General features: G+C 43.6%; 1 protein-coding gene across 4 annotated transcripts in view; it reads left to right on the top strand.

The window, feature by feature from the left end:
- rasgrp3 (RAS guanyl releasing protein 3 (calcium and DAG-regulated)) overlaps positions 1-25,102 on the top strand; it is a 125,225-nt gene that overhangs the window by 95,097 nt on the left and 5,026 nt on the right. For all 4 annotated transcript variants that reach the window (XM_041177530.1, XM_041177522.1, XM_041177514.1 and 1 more), the window contains 8 exons: positions 5,277-5,393; positions 6,540-6,815; positions 7,259-7,339; positions 8,863-8,976; positions 12,451-12,566; positions 16,642-16,789; positions 19,413-19,449; positions 22,776-22,913. In XM_041177530.1, the coding sequence (XP_041033464.1) occupies positions 5,277-5,393; positions 6,540-6,815; positions 7,259-7,339; positions 8,863-8,976; positions 12,451-12,566; positions 16,642-16,789; positions 19,413-19,449; positions 22,776-22,913 (1,027 nt within the window). The remainder of the gene's footprint in view (positions 1-5,276; positions 5,394-6,539; positions 6,816-7,258; positions 7,340-8,862; positions 8,977-12,450; positions 12,567-16,641; positions 16,790-19,412; positions 19,450-22,775; positions 22,914-25,102) is intronic.

Raw genomic sequence — 25,102 nt, forward strand, 5'->3', positions numbered from 1 at the left:
ACAGCAGTGAAGATATGACCAGAGGTCTAGTCAATATTTATCCCTCAACAGACACCACTTTAAAAAACAAACTCCTGGTAGCCTGGTCATTATTACATTGCTGCTTTTGGGAGCTTACTGTGTACAGATTAGCTGCTGCATTTTCTCCATTAGAATAGTGACTGCACCTTATTGGCTGTAGAACACTTTGGGATGTCCTGAGGTACTGAAAAGTGCTGTATAAATACAAGCTTTTGTTCATATATGACTTTGGGAACACTTCTTGCAGAAACCAATAGCATAAGTTTTTTTAAAAAAGTTATGTCACGGACAGAATGTGTTTGCTTTTTTACTGCCCATAATCAGTGTGTTTTGAATGGAAAGAGATGTGTCCTTTCTTACCCTTAGAGCGTGTATTCCAATTAAATATTCAGTAGTAAACTGGTTCTCAGACTGGCTTAAACTACTTCAGCAAAATTATTTCCCTTAATCTGTCGTAGGTACAATCAATTTTTAGGGCTCACACCCACCGGTTTAGTTCTCTTGAATTTGAGGAAATTTTGTGTGGGTTTTTCATGAGGGTTGCAGAATTGTTGGTGGTACACCTCTGGTACAAGTTCATAGGCACTTAGGATAGCAGCATTTGTCTGTCATAATTTGCAGAGCTGTCTGAAGGCAGCATAGTGTAGACCTTACAGACTTTTCCTACTAGCTGGCCTGGCATGAGGAGAGTCCAGGACTCTGCCAGCCACTTTAACTGATTTGCCAGCTTCTCCAAGACCATGAAGAAAGCTTCCACATCCTCCTCTTCAAACTGGGACATTGGTCGGGAATGCTTTAAGAAATCAAAACTAGTTTCTGAGCTAGGGTCGTTAAATTACCAGTGGCACACACACCACCCGCGCCCCCCCCCCCCCCCCCCCAAAACTATGTAAAGGTGTTTTCCCTGGCTGCTTCAATCTGCCTTAGTTCCCTATCCTTTTGTGCTTGTAATTCTTTCTCCAGGTTCTCCAGCTGGAAAGGTTGCTCCTATTCTCATTCCTGGGATTCTCTCCTCCTCCCTTTCCTCCTGAAACTCTAACTCTGGCCTTCATTCTTCTAGACAAATTTTGGCTAAGGTAACCTTATCTGTTTCATGTTCTAGCAATTTGGCTGCTTGATATGTTGCAGCTAGTTTTAGAATCTGGTTCGCAGACTAGGGACTGCTGATGACTGATGGCTCTCAGGGTTCTGCTGAGCCTTGGGATAATAAGGGTGCAGTCCCTGAGACCAGCTTCGATCTCATGACTGCTGGATTAATACTCCTGAGGCCCACCCAGTCTCGTTTGGATGGCGGAGGCCATTGTCATACATTAGGAAGTCGATAGTGGCTGTTGAGTTTTGCTCTTCTCTTTTGTCTAGCATGAACCATGGAGACGGGCTGTCTGAAAACCCCACAATCCTTAGGTGTTAGCCCATCCTCTCACAATGGGATGTGTGAATTCCACAAATGGCTGTGTGGTACCCTCCCCATGCTCATATTTACTTAAGTGTTCTCCAGAGACTTGATACTGTCTGTAGTCCAAATGCCAAAAGTCACATGATTTGTGGTTTGGGATTTATGGTCGCTTCACAAGGCCACATTTAGAGCTGGTTTCGCAGGATGCTTTGGACAGCCCACTTTTACCGCGGAGGCCCCTTAAGTCTATGGAAAGGACCTAATAAAAGAGCAAAAGATGTCATCTCAACTTTTCACATTCCGCCACTGCCTCTAACACAATGCAAACTGTATGTTATCTTGTATATACAGTACAAAATATTGGAGGCTTATTCGCCCATTTAGAGCCTGCTAAACAGGGAATGGTGTCATTGAATTTGGAAGCCAGCAATGTGTATCCTTCTCACTAATCTTGATGGAGTGCGTTTTGCTCCACGAAAACGGTGTGCTGCATTGTGATATCAGCTCAACAAATCCTGGGGGGGGATATCGAGAGCACTTAGCCTCCATTTTCGTGAAAGTCTTAGTGTTGTATCATCTTGTTGGCAGGTTGTAGAGTTTTACTGCGGCTGTGATTTCCCAATGTCACTGGTGAAGGAGCTGTTTGAATAAATCATACTGATGACATCTTCAAAGCGCTCTAACTCTCAAAGCTGAATTTGCTGTCTCAACTTGTTTATTGCCAATCGGATTGCTGGGATCGGACAAGTTCGTTTTAAATGATGCATGGGAACACCAACACCTTCCCCTCTGAGCCATCCTGACTGGGAACTATATCGCTGTTCCTTCCCAATTGCTGAATCAAAATCCTGGAACTCCCTTCCAAACAGCACCCTTGGGGGCACCTATACCGCACAGACTGCATCAGTTCAAGAAGGTTGCTCACCACTACCTTCTCGAGGAATGGATAATTAGGAATGGATAGGCAAGAAATGCTGGCCTAGCCAGTGACGCTCACATCCTGTGAACACATAAATTAAAGCAATTGAAGGTAACTAAGGTTTTGGGAAAGTTGAAGTCTGATGGATTTTCAGCCTTTAATGCCATTAGTGCCTGTTTGTATTTGTCATTGTCCCATGCTGATTTCTTACGGAGTTCCAGACCCACCTTTTTTTCATTCTTTCATGGGATGTGGTCTTCGCTGGCTGGGCCAGCATTTATTGCCCATCCCTAGTTGCCCTTGAGAAGGTGGTGGTGAGCTGCCTTCCTGAACCGCTGCAGTCCATGTGGTGTAGGTGCACACACACTGCTGCAAGGAGGGGAGTTCCAGGATGTTGACCCAGTGACAGTGAAGGAACAGTGATATATTTCCAAGTCAAGATGGTGAGTGGCTTGGAGGGGAACTTCCAGGTGGTGGTGTTCCCACCTATCTGTTGCCCTTGTCCTTCAAGATGGTATTAGTCATGGGTTTGGAAGGTGCTGTCAAAGGAGCCCTGGTGTATTCCTGCAGATGGTGCACATTGCTGCTACTGTGCATCAGTGGTGAAAGGAGTGAATGTTTGTGGATGTGGTGCCAATTAAGTGGGCTGCTCCGTCCTGGACGGTGTCCATCTTCTTGAGTGTTGTGGGAGCTGCACTCATCCAGGCAAGTGGGAAGTATTCCATCACACTCCTGACTTGTACTTCCATCAAACTTGTTTTGGGGAGACTTTTGTGACCTTTGTTCTTCTTTTCCAGTTGATAACCTATCAACAACAACAACAATTTATATTTAAATAGCACCTTTTTAATAATGCCTCCCAAAGCGATTCAAAGGAGTGAAGTGTGAAACTTAGACACTGAGTCAAAGGCTATATTAGGGCAACTGGCCAACAGTTTGGTTAGATAGGTTTTAAGGAGCGTCTTGAGGAGTCAAGTGAGGTAACTGAGGCAGAGATGTTTAGGGAGACAATTCCAGAGCTTCAGGCCCAGGCAGCTGAAGGCCTGGCCAACAAATGTGAAGCATTTAAAATTGGGGATGACCAAGAGGCCAGAATTAGAGGAGCACTGATAATTTGGTGGCATTGTGGGGCTGGAGAAGATTACAGAGATAGGGATGGGTGAAACCACGAAGGAATTGGAAACAGTTATGAGAATTTTATTATCAAGATACCGTTTGACAGGGAAACACTGTAGTTCAGTGAGCGCAGGAGAATTATATGGACTGGACTGGACCGGGTACGAGTAAGGACATGGGTGGCAGAATTTTGGATGACCTCAAGTTTATGGAGGGTAGAGTGTTGGAGACATACTAGCCAGGAAAGCATTCAAATAGTCAAGCCTAGAGGTAACAAAGGCATTGATGAGGATTTCAGTAGCGGATGACCCGAGACATGGGCAAAGTCAGGCGATGTTATGGAGCCATGACTTTAAAGTTAAAAGAGCTAGGTTATGTGAGGGTTAGTTCACCCCAGTTCTCTTATCTTACCATCAACTCAACAATCCCAAGAGCTAGTCTTTCCCAGGCGACTCCACAGAGTAACAGAATGTGAAAGATTTTTATAGTGTGCACCAGCAAAACAACATCATAAAGTATTGGCAAGCTTACTGGAATCTAATACTGGAGTGCCATTTGTTAAAAGGAATACTGGACAAATAACCTTATTGTTTGGTTCAGAAAACAAAGTTAAAGATAGCGTGTCACAAAAGAATAGCTTTTCCAGTTTGCCTGACAGCTACCTACCTATTCAGAATGTTTTAAGAATAACAAATTGTGTACTGATAATTGTTTCTACTTAGAAGTGTGGCAGCATACATAGCTTTGCAGTGTGATAGTCAATATATTCATGTATGTATCTCTTATTATCTATTCAATCATTGTACCTCAGTGTTTTCATTAGCTGCACGGTAATGCTTTTGTATTAATCCATTACCAATAACACAGTCAGTATCAGCAAATGTAGTTAAATTTGCCATTTTCTGTGATATAGGCAAAATATCTGAGGATATACTCCTTACTATTATCCTATGTGTGTACTTCATTTGCACAAATGGTTCTGTTTGGCCTGTTTACTGATGATGCGCAAATGTACGTGTTATTTAATTAGCTTCTTTAGCTGAGGCACTGCATTTAAATTAACCATGGACTTCTACAAATCATTATGAGGACTAATTGCATAGAGAGGGTTTGTATTCCGTTAAAATAGAAGATGACGGGGTGATCTTTTGAGGTGTTTACCATGATTATCGTGATAGAGAAAAACTATTTTATCTGGTGGGAGAGTCCAGAACGAGGGGATATAACCTTAAAATTAGCGCTGGACTGTTCAGGGGTGATGTCAGGAAATACAATTTCCACACATAGGGTAGTGGAAATCTGGAACTCTTTTTCCCCCTCAAAGCTGTGGAGGCTGGGAGTCAACTGAAACATTCAAAACTGCGATTGAGTGATTTATTTTGTTAGGCGGGAGCATTAAGGGTTACAGAACCAGGGTGGGTAGATGGAGTTTATGTACAGGTTAGCCATGAATCTAATCGAATAGCGTCGAACAAGTGCAAGGGGCTGAATGGCCTACGTCTGTTCCTATGTTGCTATATTCCCATATTTATGTTTTTAAATTCTAAATCCATTAATCCTATTTCTCAGCATGTTCTTTGTGGCACGTGATCCAGTTCTGCTCAAGAAAATGGTGTCATCCGGTTGTGTTAAGATTTTGTCATACTAAGAATTTCTGTCCTGATAACTCGATCCCTGAATACATGGGGAACATTAAGCTGCGATGGGCGAGCGTTCTGTACAATTGCTGGCCAGTCACTATATTTTTGAATGTGCTGTGGAGGTGGTGGTATGTTGCTACATCTTTCACACAAGCAGCCTTGTATTCTACTACATCTATTTCAGAATTTACTCCAGCTCCAGAACTTCAATACGCTGATGGCTGTCGTAGGAGGCTTAAGCCATAGTGCCATATCCCGCCTGAAGGAAACTTGTTCACACCTTGCTCCTGAAGTTACAAAGGTAAAGTAAAAAGTGTCATTAAAAATACAAGAAAGAATGGGAAGGAAATTAGCCATTTGGCCCATTGCTTCTATTTCTTACTATCTGCCCTCCAATGGATTGTGCCAAGTCTGATTAATCTCCGACTGCTAATTGATACAAATTTCAAGTCTCCCTTGGATATTCTCATAAATTCAGAAGTTTGTTCGTTACTGGCCACTATCTGTCTGGTTACATGGTCACATAACTCTGAGGGATGTAACAATAGGGTTTTGTTATATTTACTGGATATCGTGATTTTATTACACGTTTCCATGTGTCCTTCAATCTTCTGCACGGAAGTTATACAAGGTGAGACCAGGTTGAATCCACAAACTGGTTTATTTACAATTATTATCTGAACAAATGGATAAAGATTTGAAGTAGTTCTCGCCACAGTACGAGCTGATCTTGTATCCCCTTTCATAACAAGTATGATAGAAGGGAAAAGGTGGTTTTATTTTTAGCCCGATAGCAAATTATACTTTTCTTGGACGGTATTTCTTTGAAAGCTGAGTCACTGTCCAAGCCTAGACTGGCTTTGACCTTAAAGAACACATGTCTCCTCTCTATCTCACTTAGCAATCTTTGGATAGGAATTTATCATGAACATGTTTCCCTTTTATTTTATTGCTTTTGAGCGCAGAAAATTAAGGGAAACACATCTCATTTCTCCTTCTTCCATGAGTTAGAGTAAGTCTATCAATTAAAGTGGCTTCTGCCCAATGGGCTGCAGGTCACTTTGTTTTGCATGCATTAATTTGTTCATGTATTTATTATTTAAAATATGTAATTAGTTCCTTCCCACTGCTTACATGTGTATACCTAATGGAAGCAGCTGAAATGAGATAACAATTTCTCTATTCATAAGAACTACATGTCCAGAATGTAATCCCCTGCTCTATCCATGTTTATATACAAAATCAGATGTACCCATAATTGGGGTGTTTACAGAAACGCTGGGAATCTTTCAATATGTAGGTCTATCTGGCAAACTCTGCCAAACTATTTAAAATGGATAAGTTCCCACTTGATTTAATGTGAGCTTATATATTTAGTTTTTTTTAATATAAAAAAAATACTTTTCTTTACCTACTTCCACATTTTTGCCTCCATTTTCTTTACCAGGTCTGGAACGAAATGACTGAACTGGTCTCTTCAAATGGAAACTACTGCAACTATCGAAAGGCCTTTGCCGAATGTGAGGGCTTCAAGATTCCAATCCTGGGCGTTCACTTGAAAGACCTGATTGCTGTTCATGTAGCTTTCCCGGACTGGATAGATGATAATAAAGTGAACATTGTTAAAATGCAGCAATTGTATGTTACATTTAATGAACTGGTTTCACTTCAGGATGCAAATCCTCACTTAGAACCAAATATGGATTTAATACACCTCTTGACGGTAAGTTTGTATCAGTTAAGAGTGTGTAAATGTATGTATATATCTGTAAGTGTGTGATATCTATATATCTGTGCATGGGTGTATGTATACATGTATGCACACATATAGACATGTGTGTCTGTGTGCATGTATCTATATAGGTGTAATATGGGACTATAATATCTGAAGCTTAAGCTATTTTGGATACATTGGGGCTGATTTTTCACTGCCCTCTTTTCCGCACCCCCCCCCCAACCACACCCACTCCTAAGCAGAAACAGGGTGGTAACACTCCACAGATTGTGGCGCTGAATTTATCCATCCCCCTGCCCCCTTCCTGCTCCTCGTGTAATTTCAGGGTGAGTGCATAGTTAAGATATGCAAATCGGGGATTATAATTATAATGATATTGTGTGATGTTTAAGTGACCCTTAGAGACCCTTCTACTTGTGTGTTTTGCACAGCTTTCCCTGGACTTATATTATACAGAGGACGAAATTTATGAATTGTCATTACTCCGAGAACCCAGGAATCCTAAAGCTATGGTGAGTAGAGTTTCCATTTTCATGATCACCGGACATCTAGCAGCACTTTGCAGCTAACAGAGCACTTCTGAAGTGCAGTCACTGTTGTAATAGGGGAAACATGGCAGCCAATTTTACACACACAAAGCTCCCACAAACAGCAATGTGATAATGACCAGGTAGTCTGTTTTCATTGTGAATGTTAATTGAGGGTTAAATATTGGCCAGGACACTAGGGATACCTCCCCTGTTGCTCATTGTGCCATGGGATCTTTTACGTTCGCCCGAGCAGACAAACTGTACCCCGATTTAATGCCTCATCCGAAAGATGACATCCGCAACACTGCAGCACTTCAGTACTGCACTCGTGTCAGCATGCATTTTTGTACTCAAGTCCAGGAGTGCAACTTGAACCCAAAACCTCTGTGACTCAGAGGCAAGAGGGCTACAATGATGTCCAATAACTTAGATGACCATCAATTAGAATAGGCTTTCTGACAACAGTCAGCCTTGGTTCAATGGGTTGCACTCTTGCCTGAGTCAGAAGTCGCACAAATAGCACTGGGGATGTTTTTCCAGTGTCTGCGTGCCCCATGTAGCTGTAGAAACCAGCCAATACCTGGCATTTGGGGAGAAGTCCTTCCTTGCCCCTACAACACCTGTTTCCCAACTGACCCTGTCCTCTGTGTGAGGAACAGATGGAGAAAACTTAAAAGAAAACATGTCCCCTTTCCTTAGGGTTGTTTCCCTGGCCCTGGCACTCCTGTTGGGACCCACTTTTGTTTGGCACATCTCCACTCACTTGGCGTTCCGACGTCCAGAAATTAGCTGGTCCTGAGACAGGCTAGCTGGAGCTCCTGGGATGGGGATTCCCCCACCACCCACATCTCCCCTCTTGATGACATTTGAACTTTAGTCCTCCCTCTTATCTTCCCCCCCCCCCACCCCCCCACCCACCGCTGACAGCCCTTGGAAGCAGCAGAGACCTTATGCAGTTGCCTCGCTGTCATTTCCAGGGGCTTTGCAAATCCCGCTCATGGGGACCTCTTAAAGTTGTTGATTGAGTCAAATTTTTTTTCTTTTAAAAAGAGCTGACTATTCTGCTTGCTCTTGGCATAAGTAGAGCAGAGTGTTGCATATGTCTGGAATTAAAACGAAAGATGCTGGAAATACTCAGCAGGCCAGGCAGCATCTGTGGAGAGAGAAAGAGTTTCAGGCCAAAGACATTTTGTACCAGCATCCATCAAAGATTTGCAGCATTTTGCTGTTGTATTAAGTAAACGAGACTGTGTTGCCACCATGAGTGTAGTTTAATGATGTTACAGTGACCAGAGTTAGAAGGGGAAGGGAAATAAGTGCATGAGAGAGAAAGGAATAGAAGGATATATTGACTGAGGGTGAGATGCAGTAAGATGGCGGGGGTGGGGTGAAGATTCAATGGAGCAAAATGCTTGCATTGAATGCCCTGTTTCTGTGCTGAAATACTATAAGACAATGTACTGTGATGCTCTGCATGGGATGAATTTAACGTATTGTGTTTGCAGCCCAGTACCCCTACCACCCCGAACAAACATGTGGCACTTGTAGATTGGGCACCTGGACTGACACCGAAGCCAGATCCCACTGTCATCAATAAACATATCCGCAAGATGGTCGATGTAAGTGTATTTAAAAGACAACAGTTTCAGGAATGCTCTCATACTTAGTATCGGTTTAAATGTAAATTTACATCTACATTACCGTGTTGGTTGTACAATTTATTGATGAACTGTCGAATAGAGTTCAGATGCACAATTTCTTGTTGAGGATCTGAAGCAGATCAGTGCTCCTATTCTATGCCGGGAGGAATATCTTTCAGGGCTGCAAATCCTTCTGTTGGGATGTGACTGGGTCTCCTAGACTCCTGAAGGTGCTGTGGTATCAGTCTGTTTACCAAGCCCTCCAGGGATTTATTCTTGTGTGAACCAAAGCAATGACCATCGGCATGGTGGGGGGGAGAGGAGCCGAACAGCACATGTCTGAGCCTGACTCGATAATCAGCAACAACTTGCATTTCTATAGCATTTTAAAGTCCCCATGGCACTTCACAAGGACATTGTCAAACAAAATTTGACACCGAACCACATCAAGGAGATATTAGGACAGGTGTTAAAAGCTGAATCAAAGAGTTAGGTTGTAAGGCGTGTCTTGAAGGAGGAGAGTTTGGTAGAGAGGCGGAAAGGTTTAGAGAGGGAATTCCAGAGCTTAGGGCATCACCACTCGCCCTCCCTTCTCGATAGCTGGTTTGTGATCAGGAGTGGAAAGCTTTGCTCATTTCTCTACCCCTCTGTCTTACTACCCTGAGAACGATGTGATGAATTATAGCACCCAGTGGTGGGGAGCCTACTGAGGCCAATTAAATTTAATTATAGGGCATTTTAAAGGCCTGGTTTCCATGTTGACTGGAATCTCCAATGTGGTGGGTTCAGGATTTGAGGGTGGAGGGGTGGGTTGCCGATGGACATGAGGGACACCCCCCCCCCCCTCCCGCATCCCAGACCCATAACGCCAGGTCACAGCTGCCAGGCAGCTGTGCCTTTTTAAAACATAAAATAAAGTCACTGTCACTGCTTCGCCGATTGAACAGTGAGCCCTCCCCCACTCGGCTGGAGCTCCCCCACCCAGCTGGAGTACTGAAACGTGTGGTGGGTGCGCCTGAAGCACGCCACGTGGAATTGGGATCCAGAACTTGCTCCCATGTCCAGTTCCTGAACCCTGATTGAAAATCCAGTCCCTGGTCTGTAGGACTCGGTAACCTGGGTGATCCATTGACCCATTGGGTTGCCTGGAAAACAAGTTCATTAATGAGTATAATGGATATTTCAAGCTAGTATTAACTGTTAAACACATTAGGAATCCTATAATAATAAACCATACTCATTAATAGTGATTTTATCATATCACCTGAAAAATGTCTGCTTTCAGCTATGACTCCATTAACTATTGCTGACAAAAGAGACAAGTCGATGCTTTTAGTCTTGCACTCATTAGGACACTTTGTAAGAATACCAATGTGAGAGGAAAACAACAATTTATACTGTATGTGAAGAGAATGCTGAATGATTGGCAAGTGCACTCTGATTGGTAGAGGCATTGCCATGGAGAATGACCTGATTGGTCAAGGCATTGCCCTGAGGAATGAGTCAGCGAATGGCTGTCACTTATTTTGTTTATCCGAAACAGGTGCAATGTGTGTACATGTTCTTCCTGTCTGCAAAGAACGGGGCCCCGTGTATTAATATATTTAGCTTCCAGGACATACAAATGCTCCACACTGCGAGCCCAACTGACATTCTTAAATTGGTTGTTAGCGTAATTCTTAGCACATTGAGGATTATTTAGCAAATGATGTCCAATTGTGAAATCGCCTCTAATGTTGAACTCTGTTTTGAGTTTTGGAAGCACAGGCTGGTTGGGTACGGCCTGTACCTTGCCTGTTGTGAACAGCAGCTGGTACATGCCATTTGATATGATTCACTAGTCTTTGGGACATTTGGCCTACAGACATAGCATCACACTGGCATTAAAATTCATACACCATCTTACTCGTTTGTGTGATAGGCAGAACTTCTTTTTGGCTTAATGGCAGCATCTTGTTAGTAGCGAATACCACTCATGTTGTTACTGCATAGTAGCAGCATGAAACAGTTAGCTTCACGTGTTGCTCAAATTCTTGAGATACCTCTGGATAATCTGAGGTAGACTGGGCCGAAAGTGGTAGCCTTAGGCCCATTCATGAGTTGGCACGATATACAGGGTAGTCATTATCCAGCAGGATCCTTTGTGCCCTATTTCAGGCATTCTTGCAAATTGCCCTGATGATGGAAAGCTTTGACATGTCTCTTTTTCAGCAATACTCATGTTCTGTACTACCAAACAAACACCCCATTAACTAGTGTCAACTGTATGTGTAGCAGTTGGGAGGTATACTGGCCTAGAAATGTGAGATGCTGTGCCCCTTTTACTGGTGCAATAAGGATTCAGAAGCATCCAATATGGCAGGCTGGAGGTGTTCAACCCACCATATTGGTTATGGAACCAAAAAGGATGCCTGGAGTTCATGCCTGAAACCAGTTTGTCTTGAACAGAACCTGGATCCTCAGTACTCCCCTCCCACTGCTGCTCATTCCCCCCTCTCGGTCAACTCATTCTTAAGACCCACCCATGCCACCAGCAGTGACCGCAAATTCTAATGGTCTTCACCAGCGAGTTGCCCCGTAGGCATCTGTGGCTTGTCAGTAAATGAGGCCCGAGACCCAATGTTGGATGGGCATCGGGCCTACCAGTTCCTGGGTAGGTATTAAATCCTGTGCCCAGTTTGTCAGCTGGTACAAACCAGTTTCTAAGCCACTGTGTGTTATATATCTGATATATATAAATATTTAATATTATTCATTCTCAAGACCTCTGGTTGTCTACCTAGTTTCCTTTTCAAAATGGCTTATGTAAACAGTGAAGATTTAACCATCTCCCACAATCCATCCATTTTTGTTTTCTATGGAAATGACTGACACCCTCTTTCAGTCCCTTTTACATGCCCCACGCTACTCAGTGAGTGGACGGGTATCCTACTCTGCAGCGCAATGTTGCTGAGGGTAGAGAGCAACAGGAAAGGAGATGGATTGTCTCATTTGATGTTTTATTTTCTGGTTGTGGGTTGGTATAGCCCCTTCACTAAACTCTTGATTTCCCCTGATGGCCTCACCTCAGACTGAACACTTGCCCTAGACGTGGTCTTGTGTTTCGGATCTGACCTGCTGCAGTGTCTGAGTGAAATTTTAATTGGAATGACCGCAGAAGTGTTGCCAGCGGTGCACTTTGATGAAAATGTACGGACTTTCTCTGAGAATCGAGCCATATTATCAAGCTTGCCTCCACTGGGCAGAGTTTCACTGGGGCTGTAAAATGCGGTGAGCCATTCAAAAGTCCATTGACTTCAGCAGGACTGGAAGCTCCTGCCGGCAGGAGGAGTCATAAAATTCCGCCCATTGTTTCTATCAGCCATTTTATTAAGAAGCTGGTGTGTTTGTGTTGTATTGTTTCCTTTTATTTGTTTGCTCTTGTCTCTGCTGAAAGCTTATTAGAGTTTTTAGTCTGTATTTAGGAACTATGACCACGATCATGATGGTTACATCTCCCAGGAGAACTTTGAAAGCATAACTGCCAACTTCCCATTCTTGGATTCCTTCTGTGTGTTGGATAAAGATCAGTAAGTGCAAGAGCTGGGTGGGCAAATTGCTACATTATATTTTCCTTTGCTTATTTAACCGCTATAACCGCTCGTAGATTACGATGCACTCATCCTTTAAATGGGATGACTTCACACAGTCACAGTTCACAGTGAAAGACTGTCCCTAACTACGAAATCTTTTCCTATACAACTCTCAACTCTCCTGCTCAGAGCCATTACCCTTTGCAAGGGGGTTTCTTACTGTATCCTTAATGCAGCCACCTCTCACCAGAAAAGAAAGACACTTTAATCTATTGAGCAGTCATAAGATAGAAATTGTCTCTGTTTCACAAACCCCTCTAAAATAGTAATTGTTAACGGTCTGAAGAAGTTAACAGAACAAGGTTGAAGATAACAAACGTTTCAAACAAACAAAGCTCTTACCAGTCAAAGGGTTTTTGTAAACAATTGAATCTTTCATGTGAAGATTACCATGTCGTTCACTAGAGGGGTTTGTTGTATAGTGGTTATGTCACTGGACTAGTAATCCAGAGACCTGAAGGTGTTAGGAAGACTGATCTGTAGTTGCTGCATTTATCCCTCTCCCCTATCTTAGACAATAGTGTAACATTTGCAAGCTGCCAGTCCTCTGTCACCATTCCCATACCAAAGGAGGATTGGAAGATTGCGACCCTCTGCCATTTTTCATCCTTACTCCCCTCAGGAAAGCACGATGCATTCAATTTGGACCAGGTGACTTTTCTACTTGGAGCACTGCCAACCCTTTAAATCTCTCCTCATTTTCCATTTTTATCCTATCCAATTTCTCTACTACCTCCTCCTTGACAATGACTTACATGTTCTCTACATGAATTGCCCTTCCAAATCTCATCCAATCTTCATTGTGTATTTGGCCTTTTTCTGACAATATTTCCCTTGAAAACGAGCTCTACTGCATCGGTGTTTCCACTTTGAATTTTGAGTCTTTGGAGTAATTTTTTTAAATCATTTATTCTTGCCAGATGGACATCACTGGCAGGGTCAGAACTTATTGTCCATCAATCCCTAGTTGCCTTTTGAATGACAGAGGCCGAAACTGATAACTCGGTGAATATGAATTCAAATTTCACCACAGCAGATTGAAAATTTCAATTTGGTCTCTTTGAACAAAAGCTCGTATCAGTGACCATGAAGCTGTCAGATTGTAGTAAAAATCCAACTAGTTCAATGATGTCCTTTTCGGGAAGAAAACCTATTGTCCTTATCCTTTCTGGTCTATATGTGAGTCCGGTTCCAGACCAATGTGGTTAACTCTTAACTCACCTCTCCGTTCCCTTCAAAAGGCAACTAGCAATTGATGGGTAGACACTTCAGCTGACCTTCCTAAAATACATGTTTTTCTTTATGCAAATATTAAGGGGGGCTGGAAAAGCAGCAAAATAACATGTTAAACATCCTTTCTTCCAATCTTTGCTGCTGGGTGGGCCTGATGTTAAACTCACTGCCAGTTCTTGTTTAGACCATTGAAATTGCAGTTGGAACCCAATGAAGGCAAATGTTAAAAATGATCCAGTTAGGTTTTGACCAGTATCCTTGCTGCCTGTGTGGGGGAACTGGCGAAAATTATAACCTGTCAGTTCCAAAGTGGGTAATTGCGCCATTTCAAATTGGTTTCTACCATGGAGGTGGGGTTAAAATCATGCCCATAATGATGCCATTTAACCTTACTGCCAATAGTGTTAAACCCTTTTAAATAAGGCAGCAGGATTGTTCAGTCATTAATGGATAAATGCATTTCTTGGCGGCCTTCCGTCTTGTCAGATGATGCTTTGTGCCATGGTGGTCAACTCTGTGTTAAATATCCCCTAGTATGGCTCAGTATCTCCACTCTGACATGGCAGTCTTTGCTGTGTTTTCTGCAGAGGAAGACAGTGGGCTAAGAAGGTGCATGATTTGCTGGCCTCTGTTTTCTCTGGGCCCTCTTCTCAGCCATCTGAGCTTTCTGCTTCACCTTGCCTTTTCCAATGTCTCTCCGCTTCCCAAGGTCATAGTCATCGGTGACTGTTTTCCAGTTGTCAGTGGCAATGACCACAATTTTCATATCTCGCTTGCAGTGGCCTTGTAGCAGAGGTATGGCACCCAGCAGGTTGTGACCCAGTGACCAGTTCACCGGTCAAAAGGTCTTTGAGTCATTGGTTGTCATCCTGTTATGTGATACTGATCTTGAGTTTTAGATGGACCTTTGACCTCTGTACCTTAGATTTGAATCAAGCTAAAACTATGCTCCAGCTGTTAGCTACAAGGTTCCTAACTGGAAAGTCTCAATGTATTCTTAGTAGCATTGGCCCACAGTTTCATATGCTGCTAACTTTCAACCAATTAAGATTAAATTGGTACTCTTGTTCCGAGAGACCACGTGATGCTGTGAAATGGAAAATATCATTCTGGAATTTGTTTGAAAGGTACCAGAGAGGGTAGATGAGGGTAACGCTGTCTATGTGGTGTACATAGACTTCCAAAAGGCATTTGATATGGTGCTGCACAACAGATTTCTGAGCAAAGTTATAGCTCGTGGAATAAAAGGGACAGTAGCAACATGGATACAAAATCGGCTGAGTGGCAGGAAACAGAGAACGCAGGTTAATGGATGTTTTTCAGACTGGGAGGAGACTTGTAGTGGAGTTCCACAGTGATTGATGTTGAGATGCTTACTTTCCCTGATAAAGATTAATGACCTCCAGGGTACAATTTCAAAATTTGCTGATGATATGAAACTTGGAAGCGTTGTGAATCCTGAGGAGGATAGTGTAGAACTTCAAAAGGACATAGACAAATTGGTTGAATGGGTGGACATGAAATTCAGTGCGGAGAAGTGTGAAGTGATTCATTTTGGTAGGAAGAATGAGGAGAGATAATATAAAGTAAAAGATACAACTCTAAAGGGGTGCATGAGCAGAGGGACCTGGGTATATATGTGCATGAGCCATTGAATTGGCAGCACAGGTTGAGAGAGCGATTAATAAAGCGTAGAGTATTCTGGGCTTTAATAGCGGCATAAAGTACAAGAACAAGGAGGTTAGCTTAAACTTGTATAAAGCACTGGTTTGGCCTCAACTAGAGTATTGCCTCTGAATCCCATAATTTAGGAAAGATGTGAAGACATTGGAGAGACTGCACACAAGATTCACAAGAATGGTTTCACACTTCAGTTACTTAGATTGGAGGAGTTGAGACAGTTGTCCACCACCATTCACGATTGGTTGTGGCAGGACTGCAGAGCTTAGATCTGATCCGTTGCTTGTGGGATCACTTAGCTCTGTCTATCACTTGCTGCTTATGCTATTTGGCACGCAAGTAGTCCTGTTTTATAGCTTCACCAGGCTAACACCTCACTTTTAGGTTTGCTGGGTGCTGCTCCTGGCATGCCCCCTTGCACTCTTCATTGAGCCAGGGTTGATCCCCTGGCTTGATGGTACTGGTAGAGTGGGGGATATGCCAGGCCATGTGGTTGCAGATTGTGGTTGAGTACAATTCTGTTGCTGCTGATGGCCCACAGAGCCTCATGGACACCCATTTAGCACAGTGGTAATGTATCCTCAGTGTGAAGGTGGGACTTTGCCTACGCAGTGTCATGGGTCATTGTCACGGTAAGACAGGGTGAGGATGGCAGATTTCCTTCCCTAAAGGGCATTAGTGAGCCAGATGAGTTTTTACAACAATCAACAATGGTCATCCTTAAGACTTTTAATTCCAGATTTTTATTGAATTCAAATTCTACCATCTGCCCTGGTGGGATTCAAATCCTGGCCCCCAGAGCATTACCCTGGGTCTCACTAGTCCAGCAACAATACCACTTCACCATCAACTCCCCTTCTTCTGTGTTGTAACCATTCTGTGATTCTATGGTTATGACAGGGAGTTCTTTTCTGATATTTATGAAAGTTATATTTACAAATGAAAACATTACTTCTTACCATCTTACTTTTTATTTTTTCTTCATTTTACTGAATTCCAATTAATTTGTTATTTTCTTAATTTTGCATTTTAATTATTTTGTTTTTCCAGGGATTGTGCAATGATTAAAAATATACTTTTTTTCCTCCGCACTTAATAGGGATGGCCGGATCAGTAAAGATGAAATGATGGCCTATTTCCTGCGGGCCAATTCTCAGCTCCAGTGCAAAATGGGACAGGGCTTCATTCACAACTTTCAAGAGATGACATACCTCAAACCCACCTTCTGTGAGCACTGTGCAGGATTTGTAAGTACTCCCAGTGAGAATGCCCTAAATGCACTGTTACCAAGGAGTAGTTCCACCTGGATGCTTTCCCTTGACTGTTTCGTTTCCTGAATGCAATTTGTAATATTAATAAACCGTTACAAATCTGCACTGATATTTTATAAGAAGTAAGGGTGGAGAAATCTGCAACCAAACTCAGAGCTGCCAAATCTGGATCTCCTTTATAACTAGGCCTGTGGTGCATGGGAAAGAGTCCACATTAGACTTCAGGGATCAGTAAAGGACACTACAAAAATGAGACAATTCCTGCAAGGTTGTTTGCCTTCCTGTCTCTTCCATCATACATTATTGGATTTGAGATCGCACCTACTGATGTTCTCCTGTGGGCCATGGGCCGTGCACCTATCTCTAGGCATTTCCATATTGACCTGCTGCTGTTGTGAGGCCAGCTAGGGTTGGGTCTGGAACGCGATCCAGGCCTGGCTCAACTCCACTGGGTTTTGGAAGGAGATAAATGAAGAAAACAGGAAAAAAAGCACGATCAGTTAGATTTCCAAGCATCTGACACGATGTAAAGCTGAGAGTCAGAGGTGGCACTACAACAGTGTGACTTCCCAAAATGCTTTCATAAGAGAAAAGTCCTATGACTCCAAAGAATCAAATTACTGCCCCGTAGAGTGAACCTCATGAGTCCAGATATTTTCTTATTAAATGTTCCTCTGTTCCGTTCCATGTGTGTTCTGGCCAAAGGCTTCACTCATTGTCTGCTGATGCTTCGTCCTGAGTTATTTTTCTTGGCAGTGTTTATCAGTGATGGTTTGTCAATTGCCTTCCAGTCTCAGGGGAAGGGCTGGTCCCAAGCCTACCTCAGACGAAACGGGAATTGAACCCACACTGTTGGTGTCATTGTGAGCCACAAGCTAGCCACCTAGCCATTACAGTTAACCAGCCCCCTGTTCAAGGTTCTGCTGTTCCTGAATATGGAATTTGACATAGCATTGAATTCACCATAATGGAGAATATTATAAAAGGTGGAGGATGCTTTAGCAAACCTGACTGTACGGGTGTTAACCCTAATCTTTCTCCAGAAGTGACCAGCCACCATTTTGATATTAAAGCTTGTAGACCTAACTTCAAAATGAAGTCAGAAACATAAGAATTTTCATAGGGCAGAAGGATGCCATTCAGCCCATTGTGTCCATGCTGACTCTCTGCAAGAGCAACTCTGTTAATCCCACTGCCCCACCCTTTCCCCCAGCTCACCAATTTTGTTTCTGTTCAGGTGCTTATCCATTTCCTTTTCGAAAGCCACAATTGAAGCTGCCTGCACCACACTCTCAGGCAGAGCATTCCAGATCCTAACCACTTTGCATAAAAAGAATAGTTTTTCCTCATGTCGCCATTGCTTCCATTGCCAATCCCCTTCAATTGGTGTCTTCTGGTACTCGACCCTTCTGCCAATGACAGCAGTTTCTCCCTATCTACCCTGACTAGACCCTTCATAATTTGGAACACCACTATCATCTCCTCATAACCTTCTCTTCTATAAGCAGAACAATCCCAGTTTCTCCAATCTACCCAGGTAACTGAAGTCTCGCCCTATTTAATATAACTAACACAAGGTATATTGTCACATTCTACCAATGCTGCTCCAAACTGGACACCATGTGAAAATGGCCTAAAGCTGACATTTCCTCCGATTTTTGCAATTGAGAAGTGCCTGGCTTTCACTTGAAAACCCCTCACCCACAACTCCCCCTAATGCCCCCATCCTAATCAACGTGACTATATTAGGAACTCTGTGAAGTAGCGATCATTAAGCAAGCACCCAAAAGCTAATTCGAGTTTCCTGCACTGTCCCCTGAAGGTTAGACCACAGTCTTGGCCATTGGTCACACTGTGCATGTCCCTGAAGCTGAATGTACTAGGTCAGTGGATATGCTGTGTGACACAGCAGACAAGAGATTAATCAGACTAGGTGCATGAGGGCTGGGATTCAAACCCCTCTCTGCTGCTCTAAAGGGATGCTGACCCTGTCAAAAATTGTTTGCTGTTTCCCTGTTGTCAGATGACATGCTGGCAGAATTTGTAGAATGACACATTACAAAGCCATTGCATTGATTGTTACTGACCAAGTTGATTCATTGTGATGGCACTCTGACACTCTGCTGGGTGTCTTTAGCCTCAGCTGCTGTATGCAACCCTCTTTTTTTTTTTTGCTCCATCGTTGGGAGTGAAGCAAACAATAATTGAGTTGTTTTCATGGTGCATCTTAATGGAAACAGCTGCACTCTGGTACAAAACAGATAAGCAGCTGGGATGTAAAATGTGGCTCAGTCATGTCCCCCAGCTTCGTCCAGCCCAATGTGGATACTTCACTGAGATGAGTTTGTCACTGAGTTTTTATTTAATCCATTGACCCTTCTTGACTTTGCCCCGCTCAAAGTGAATTTTGAAAGCAGTGTTGCATGGTGACTGACACAGGTCTGAAATAATGATTCCCTTCTCTATCTGACAGGAAGGGTGTTGTGAACAGCTACATCCTGTTTGCGCTGCAACAGGCCCCTGTGCCTTCCTCTTTCATTACTTCACCTTCTTCCGATTTCCTTCCCAAATCACTAACATTCTTTTGTTCTCTCTGCAGCTCTGGGGTCTAATCAAACAGGGATACAAGTGTAAAGGTAAATAAGAACTTGCTCTTTGTTTTAGGCACCTATTGTGTTCGAGTAGGCAAAGGAAGTTTTAGGGATACAGAGCTAAGGGTTCTGGGTGTTCTTGTAATTCAGTCCTCAGAAAACAGTCTGCCAGTTTGCTAAGACTGAATGAAAAGTCAGAATCGTTACTGCGCTAGCTATCATGTTTTTAAAACTCTTTCATTTCTGTCAAAGGTAATGGCGATATGACAGTGTTGCTTTTTTTCTTGTTTTCACGGGATGTGGGCATCGCTGACAAGACCAACATTTGTTGCCCATACCTTATTGCTGGTGAGCCACCTTTTTGAACTGCCGCAGTCTATCTACTGTAGATACACCCACAGTGTTGATAAGAGAGTTCCAGGGTTTTGACCTAGCAGCAGTGAAGTAATGTCGATGGAATCCCAATTCAGGTTGGTCTGTGGCTTGGACTGGAACTTGCAGGTGGTAATGTTACCATAAGTCAGCTGCTCTTGTCCTTCTGGGTGGTAGAGGTTGCTGGTTTAGAAAGTGCTGTCGAAGGAGGCTTGGAGATTTGAAGCAACACTTTTTGTAGGTGGTACAATGGTGTGATTCAATTTATCAGATTAATAAAACAGCAAAGAGCACCTGTGATATTCTCACGCCACCAACCACATCACTCACTGGTTTCTCTCCCATGTGAAAATTCCAATTTGAAAGCAGACTCCTGACTGCAAACGCTCACACAGAAGATACCTACCGTGGGTCAGTCTTCACCTCCATCAGCTGAGCTGCAGAACAGGCCCTGTGTATGAGAAAAGGACGACATGAAAAGGCTTCAGTATCATCAGTACCCGCCCTCCCCATGAATAGAAACTGTGCCAGTTGTAGGATTATCTCAATAAAGTTATTAAGCTGAGCATCCTCTCTTCAAATACTGCACAGGCTATGGGCCCTGACAATATTCTGCTTCTAATACTGAAGACTTGCCGCGCCCCTAGCCAAGCTGTTTCAGTACAGCTACAACACTGGCATTTACCCGGCCATGTGGAAAATTGCCCAGGTATGTCCTGTACACAAAAAGCAGGACAAATCCAACCCAGCCAATTACTACACCGCCACCGCCCTCCTCCCCCAACCCCCCCAATCAGTCTACTCTCAATCATCAGTAAAGTAATGGAAGGGGTCATCAACAGTGCTATCAAGCGCCACTTGCTTAGCAATAACCTGCTCACTGACACTCTGTTTGGGCTCCGCCAGGGCCACTCAGCTCCTGACCTCACTACAGCATCGGTTCAAACATTGACAAAAGAGCTGAACTCCCGAGATGAGGTGAGGTGAGGTGACATCAAGGCCACATTTGACCGAGTGTGGCATCAAGGAGCCCTAGCAAAACTGGAGTCAATGGGAATCGGGGGAAAACTCTCCCCTGGTTGGAGTCATACCTAGCACAAGTTGTCATTGTTGGAGGTCAGTCATCTCAGTTCCAGGACATCACTGCAGGAGTTCCTCAGGGTAGTGTCCACGGCCCAACCATCTTCAGCTGCTTCATCAATGACCTTCCTTCCATCATAAGGTCAGAAGTGGGTATGTTCGCTGATGATTGCACAATGTTCAACACCATTCACAAATCCTCAGACAATGAAGCAGCCATGTCCAAAAACAGCAAGACCTGGACAATATCCAGGCTTGGGCTGACAAGTGGCAAGTAATATTTGTGCCACACTAGTGTCAGGCAATGACCATCTCCAACAAGAGAGAATCTAACCATCGCCCCTTGAAGTTCACTGGTATTGCCATCACTGAATCTCCCAGTATCATCATCCTGGGAGTTACCATTGACCAGAAACTGAACTAGACTAGCCATAGAAATACTGTGGTTACAAGAGCAGCTCAGAGGCTAGGAATCCTGCAGTGAGTAACTCACCTCCTGACTCCCCAAAATCTGTCCACCATCTACAAGGCACAAGTCAGGAGTGTGATAGAATACTCCCCACTTGCCTGGATGAGTGCAGCTCCCACTACACTCAAGAAGCTTGACACTGTCCAGGACAAAGCTGCCTGCTTGATTGGTACCACATTCACTTCCTCCAGCACCAATGCACAGTAGCAGCAGTGCACACCATATACAAGATGCACTGCAGGAATTCTCCAAGACTTCTTTGGCAGCACCTTCCAAACCCATGACCACCACCATCTAGAAGGTCAAGGGCAGCAGATAGATGGGACCACCACTACCTGTAAGTTCCCCTCCAAGTCACTAACTATCCTGACTTGGAAATATATCGCCGTTCCTTCACTGTGGCTGGGTCAAAATCCTGGAACACCCTCCCTAAAAGCACATGGGTGTATCTAAACCACATGGACTGCAGTGGTTCAAGAAGGCAGCTCACCACCACCACCACCTCAAAGACAACTAGGATGGACAATAAATGTTGGCCCAGTCGGTGAAGCCCACATCCGGTGAATGAATAAAAAAAGTGATATATAGGGCCCCAGTATTTGGAGGGAGGCTAAAAATGACTCAAAGACCCTGTAAGGCTGGGTATGCAGAGCTCTTGTCCAACTTAATGGCAGGGCCTCATTAACTATTTCAGCTCCATTTCCTGCCGTTTGTGATTGGGTGGGTTGGGTAAGAGGATTTAATATTGAGACTGTTGACTTTATTCATATTGCAACAAATATGCTTCCTGTTGTATCTCGTTACTTGTGCGCAATGGTGTAAGTGTATTGTTCAGCTTGTGCAGAGCTTAGTAATTATCAATGCCTCTTTGAATGAAGAGCACTGTCCCTTCCTGTAGGGCTTGGAAAAGCTGTTCTTCACAGCAGAGGTCTGATATCTGTATCAGTTCTTCTGCCACTACTCAAGGAAGTTACTTGGAAATTGTCATTGAATGTCGAAGCAGTGCAGGCTGTCACCCTGCAGGATGTAACCTGATTGCCAGGTCTCTCTGCAGTTTTGCTCACCCATCACAATGACTTGTCCTTGTGCGAGTCCACACCCATTGATGGAAAGCAATTGACAGGCAAACAGTGCCCACATGCCCCCATTGCCCAAACAAAGACATCCCCAAACTGAATCGAAATAGTCTTATTAAGACAAAGTGAGGTCGTGGAGGTTGGGGGTTCCATGTAATTAGTAATTGCCTTAGAATTGGAAAAAAGGAAAATGAGGCCAGCGGACTGACGATTCATTCTAGTTAATTAACAACGGGGGGCATTGTAATGGAGTAACTACTGCGCCAGCTTTTCAGCTCAGTGATTCTGACCCAAGAGTTGAGCGTGCTCACATTGGGCTCCTTTGAGGACACTGTCAGTCATTCTGTGTAACTCTTCCCTTTCTTGTCCTGTAGACTGTGGTGTGAATTGCCATAAGCAGTGCAAAGACCTGTTAGTGTTAGCATGCCAGAAGCTTCGCAAGAGCACTTCACCACCACCGCACACCCATGGCTCCCTGCCCAGCAGCCCTGCCACGCTGTCCTGTGGAAACGGTAGGAATGCTGTAATGATTCTTGGAATGTTAGATTGGGAGTACTTGGCAAAATGTAGCGTTGTGACTCATTCTTTCTTTTTCATCCCATCTTCAGTGAACTATATAGTTTTACTCTGCTAAATGATGCAGCCATTATTGATTAGTTCCATGTATAAAGGTGCAAATTACTATTGGTGATATTAGCAGACAAGTTACTCTGTCTCCTGTTCCAATACAGATATTGACTTGTTTATTTTAAATGTATGAATAGGACTGCTAACACAGCAGACATAGGAATGTCACACCTATGCGTTAAATATGTACCCAATAATACCAACAACTGTAATGTCTACTGTGTTGTGTCTGTCATGCTTTAATGAACCTAGCAACCTTTGCTTTTGCAGAGAGCTGGAATGGGCATGATAAGCTGAATGGCCTCCTGTGCTGTAACCATTGTATGATTCTATTCTAGCAGATGCAGCAAGTATTTTCCCACTCCTTGTCAATCTCTCCCCACCGCCCTGCTAAATTTTTAAAAATTCAGTCATGTGATGTGGGCATCGCTGGCTGGGCCAGCATTTATTGCCCATCACTAATTGCCCTTGAGAAGGTGGTGGTGAGCTGCCTTCTTGAACCGCTGCAGTCCATGTGGTGTAGGTACACCCACAGTGCTGTTTGGAAGGGAGTTCCAGGGTTTTGACCCAGCGACAGTGAAGGAACGGTGATATATTTCCAAGTGGGGATGTTGAGCAGCTTGGAGGAGAACTTCCAGGTGATGGTGTTCCCATGTGTCTGCTGCCCTTGTCCTTCTAGATGGTAATGGTCTAAGTTGCCTTGGTGAGTTGCTGCAGTGCATCAGTGCTGCCACTATGCATCGGTGGTGGAGGGAGTGAATGTTTATGGATGCAATGTCAATCAAGTGGGCAGCTTTGTCCTGGATGGTGTTGAGCTTCTCGAGTGTTGTTGGCGCTGCATTCACCCAGGCAAGTGGAGAGTATTCCATCACACTTCTGACTTGTGTAGACCACAAACACCATAAAGTGTGACCAGTCCACTTGCAGGCCTCCAACAATGCCACTCTGAAACAACAGCAAGTACACGAGCGTGGCCTGGGAACAGTTCTCCTTTACATTTTTATTCCCACCTCCCCATCTCTAGCCCATTAGGAATTATTTGACCACTGTTCAGGGTTCCTCTACAATGATGTGACTGACGACCCAGGATAAAAAAAAATCCAAAAACTAAGTCCATAAGATGTAGCAGCAGAAGTAGGCCATTCAGCCCTTCGAGTCTGCTCCACCATTCAATGCGATCATGGCTGATCTGATAATTCTTAACTCCACATTGGTTTCTTTACCACGTAACCCTTGATTCCCTGATTAAAAATCTGTATATCTCAGCCTTGAATATACTTAATGACCCAGCCTCTGCGGTTAAAAAATTCCACAGATTCACTACCCTCTGTGAGAAGAAATTTCTCTTCATCTCTGTCTTAAATAGATGTCCCCTTACTCTGAGATTATGCCCTCTGGTCCTAGACTCTCCCACAAGGGGAAACAACCTCTTAGCATCCACTCTGTCAAGCCCCCTAAGAATCTTGTATGTTTCAATAAGGTCGCCTCTCATTCTTAACTCCAAAGAGTACAGGCCCAACCTACTCAACCTTTCCTCATAAGAAAATTCCTCCATACCCGGGACCAACCTAGTGAACCTTCTCTGGACTGCCTCCAATGCCAGTATATCTTTCCTTAGATAAGGGGACCAAAACTGTTCACAGTATTCTAGGTGTGGTTTAATTAATGCCTTGTATAGATTTAGCGAGACTTTCCTATTTATGTACTCCATTCCCTTTGAAATAAAGGCCAACATCCTATTTGCCTTCCCTATTACCTGCTGAACTTGTATGCTAGCTTTTTGTTATTCATGCATGAGGACACCCAAATCCCTCTGTGCTGCAGCTTTCTTCAGCCTTTCTCCATTTAAATAATATTCAGCTCCTCTATTCTTCCTGCCAAAGTGCATAACCTCATATTTTCCCACATTATATTCCATCTGCCATGTTTTTGCCCACTCACTTAACCTGTCTATATCCCTCTGTAGACTCTTTTGTATCATCCTCACCATTTGCCTTCCCACCTATTTTTGTGTCATCCTCAAACTTGGTGATAGTACATTCACTTCCCTCATCCAAGTCATTAATATATATTG

The sequence above is a fragment of the Carcharodon carcharias genome, chromosome 2 (assembly GCF_017639515.1).
Source record: "Carcharodon carcharias isolate sCarCar2 chromosome 2, sCarCar2.pri, whole genome shotgun sequence".
Taxonomy (NCBI): Eukaryota; Metazoa; Chordata; class Chondrichthyes; order Lamniformes; family Lamnidae; genus Carcharodon; species Carcharodon carcharias.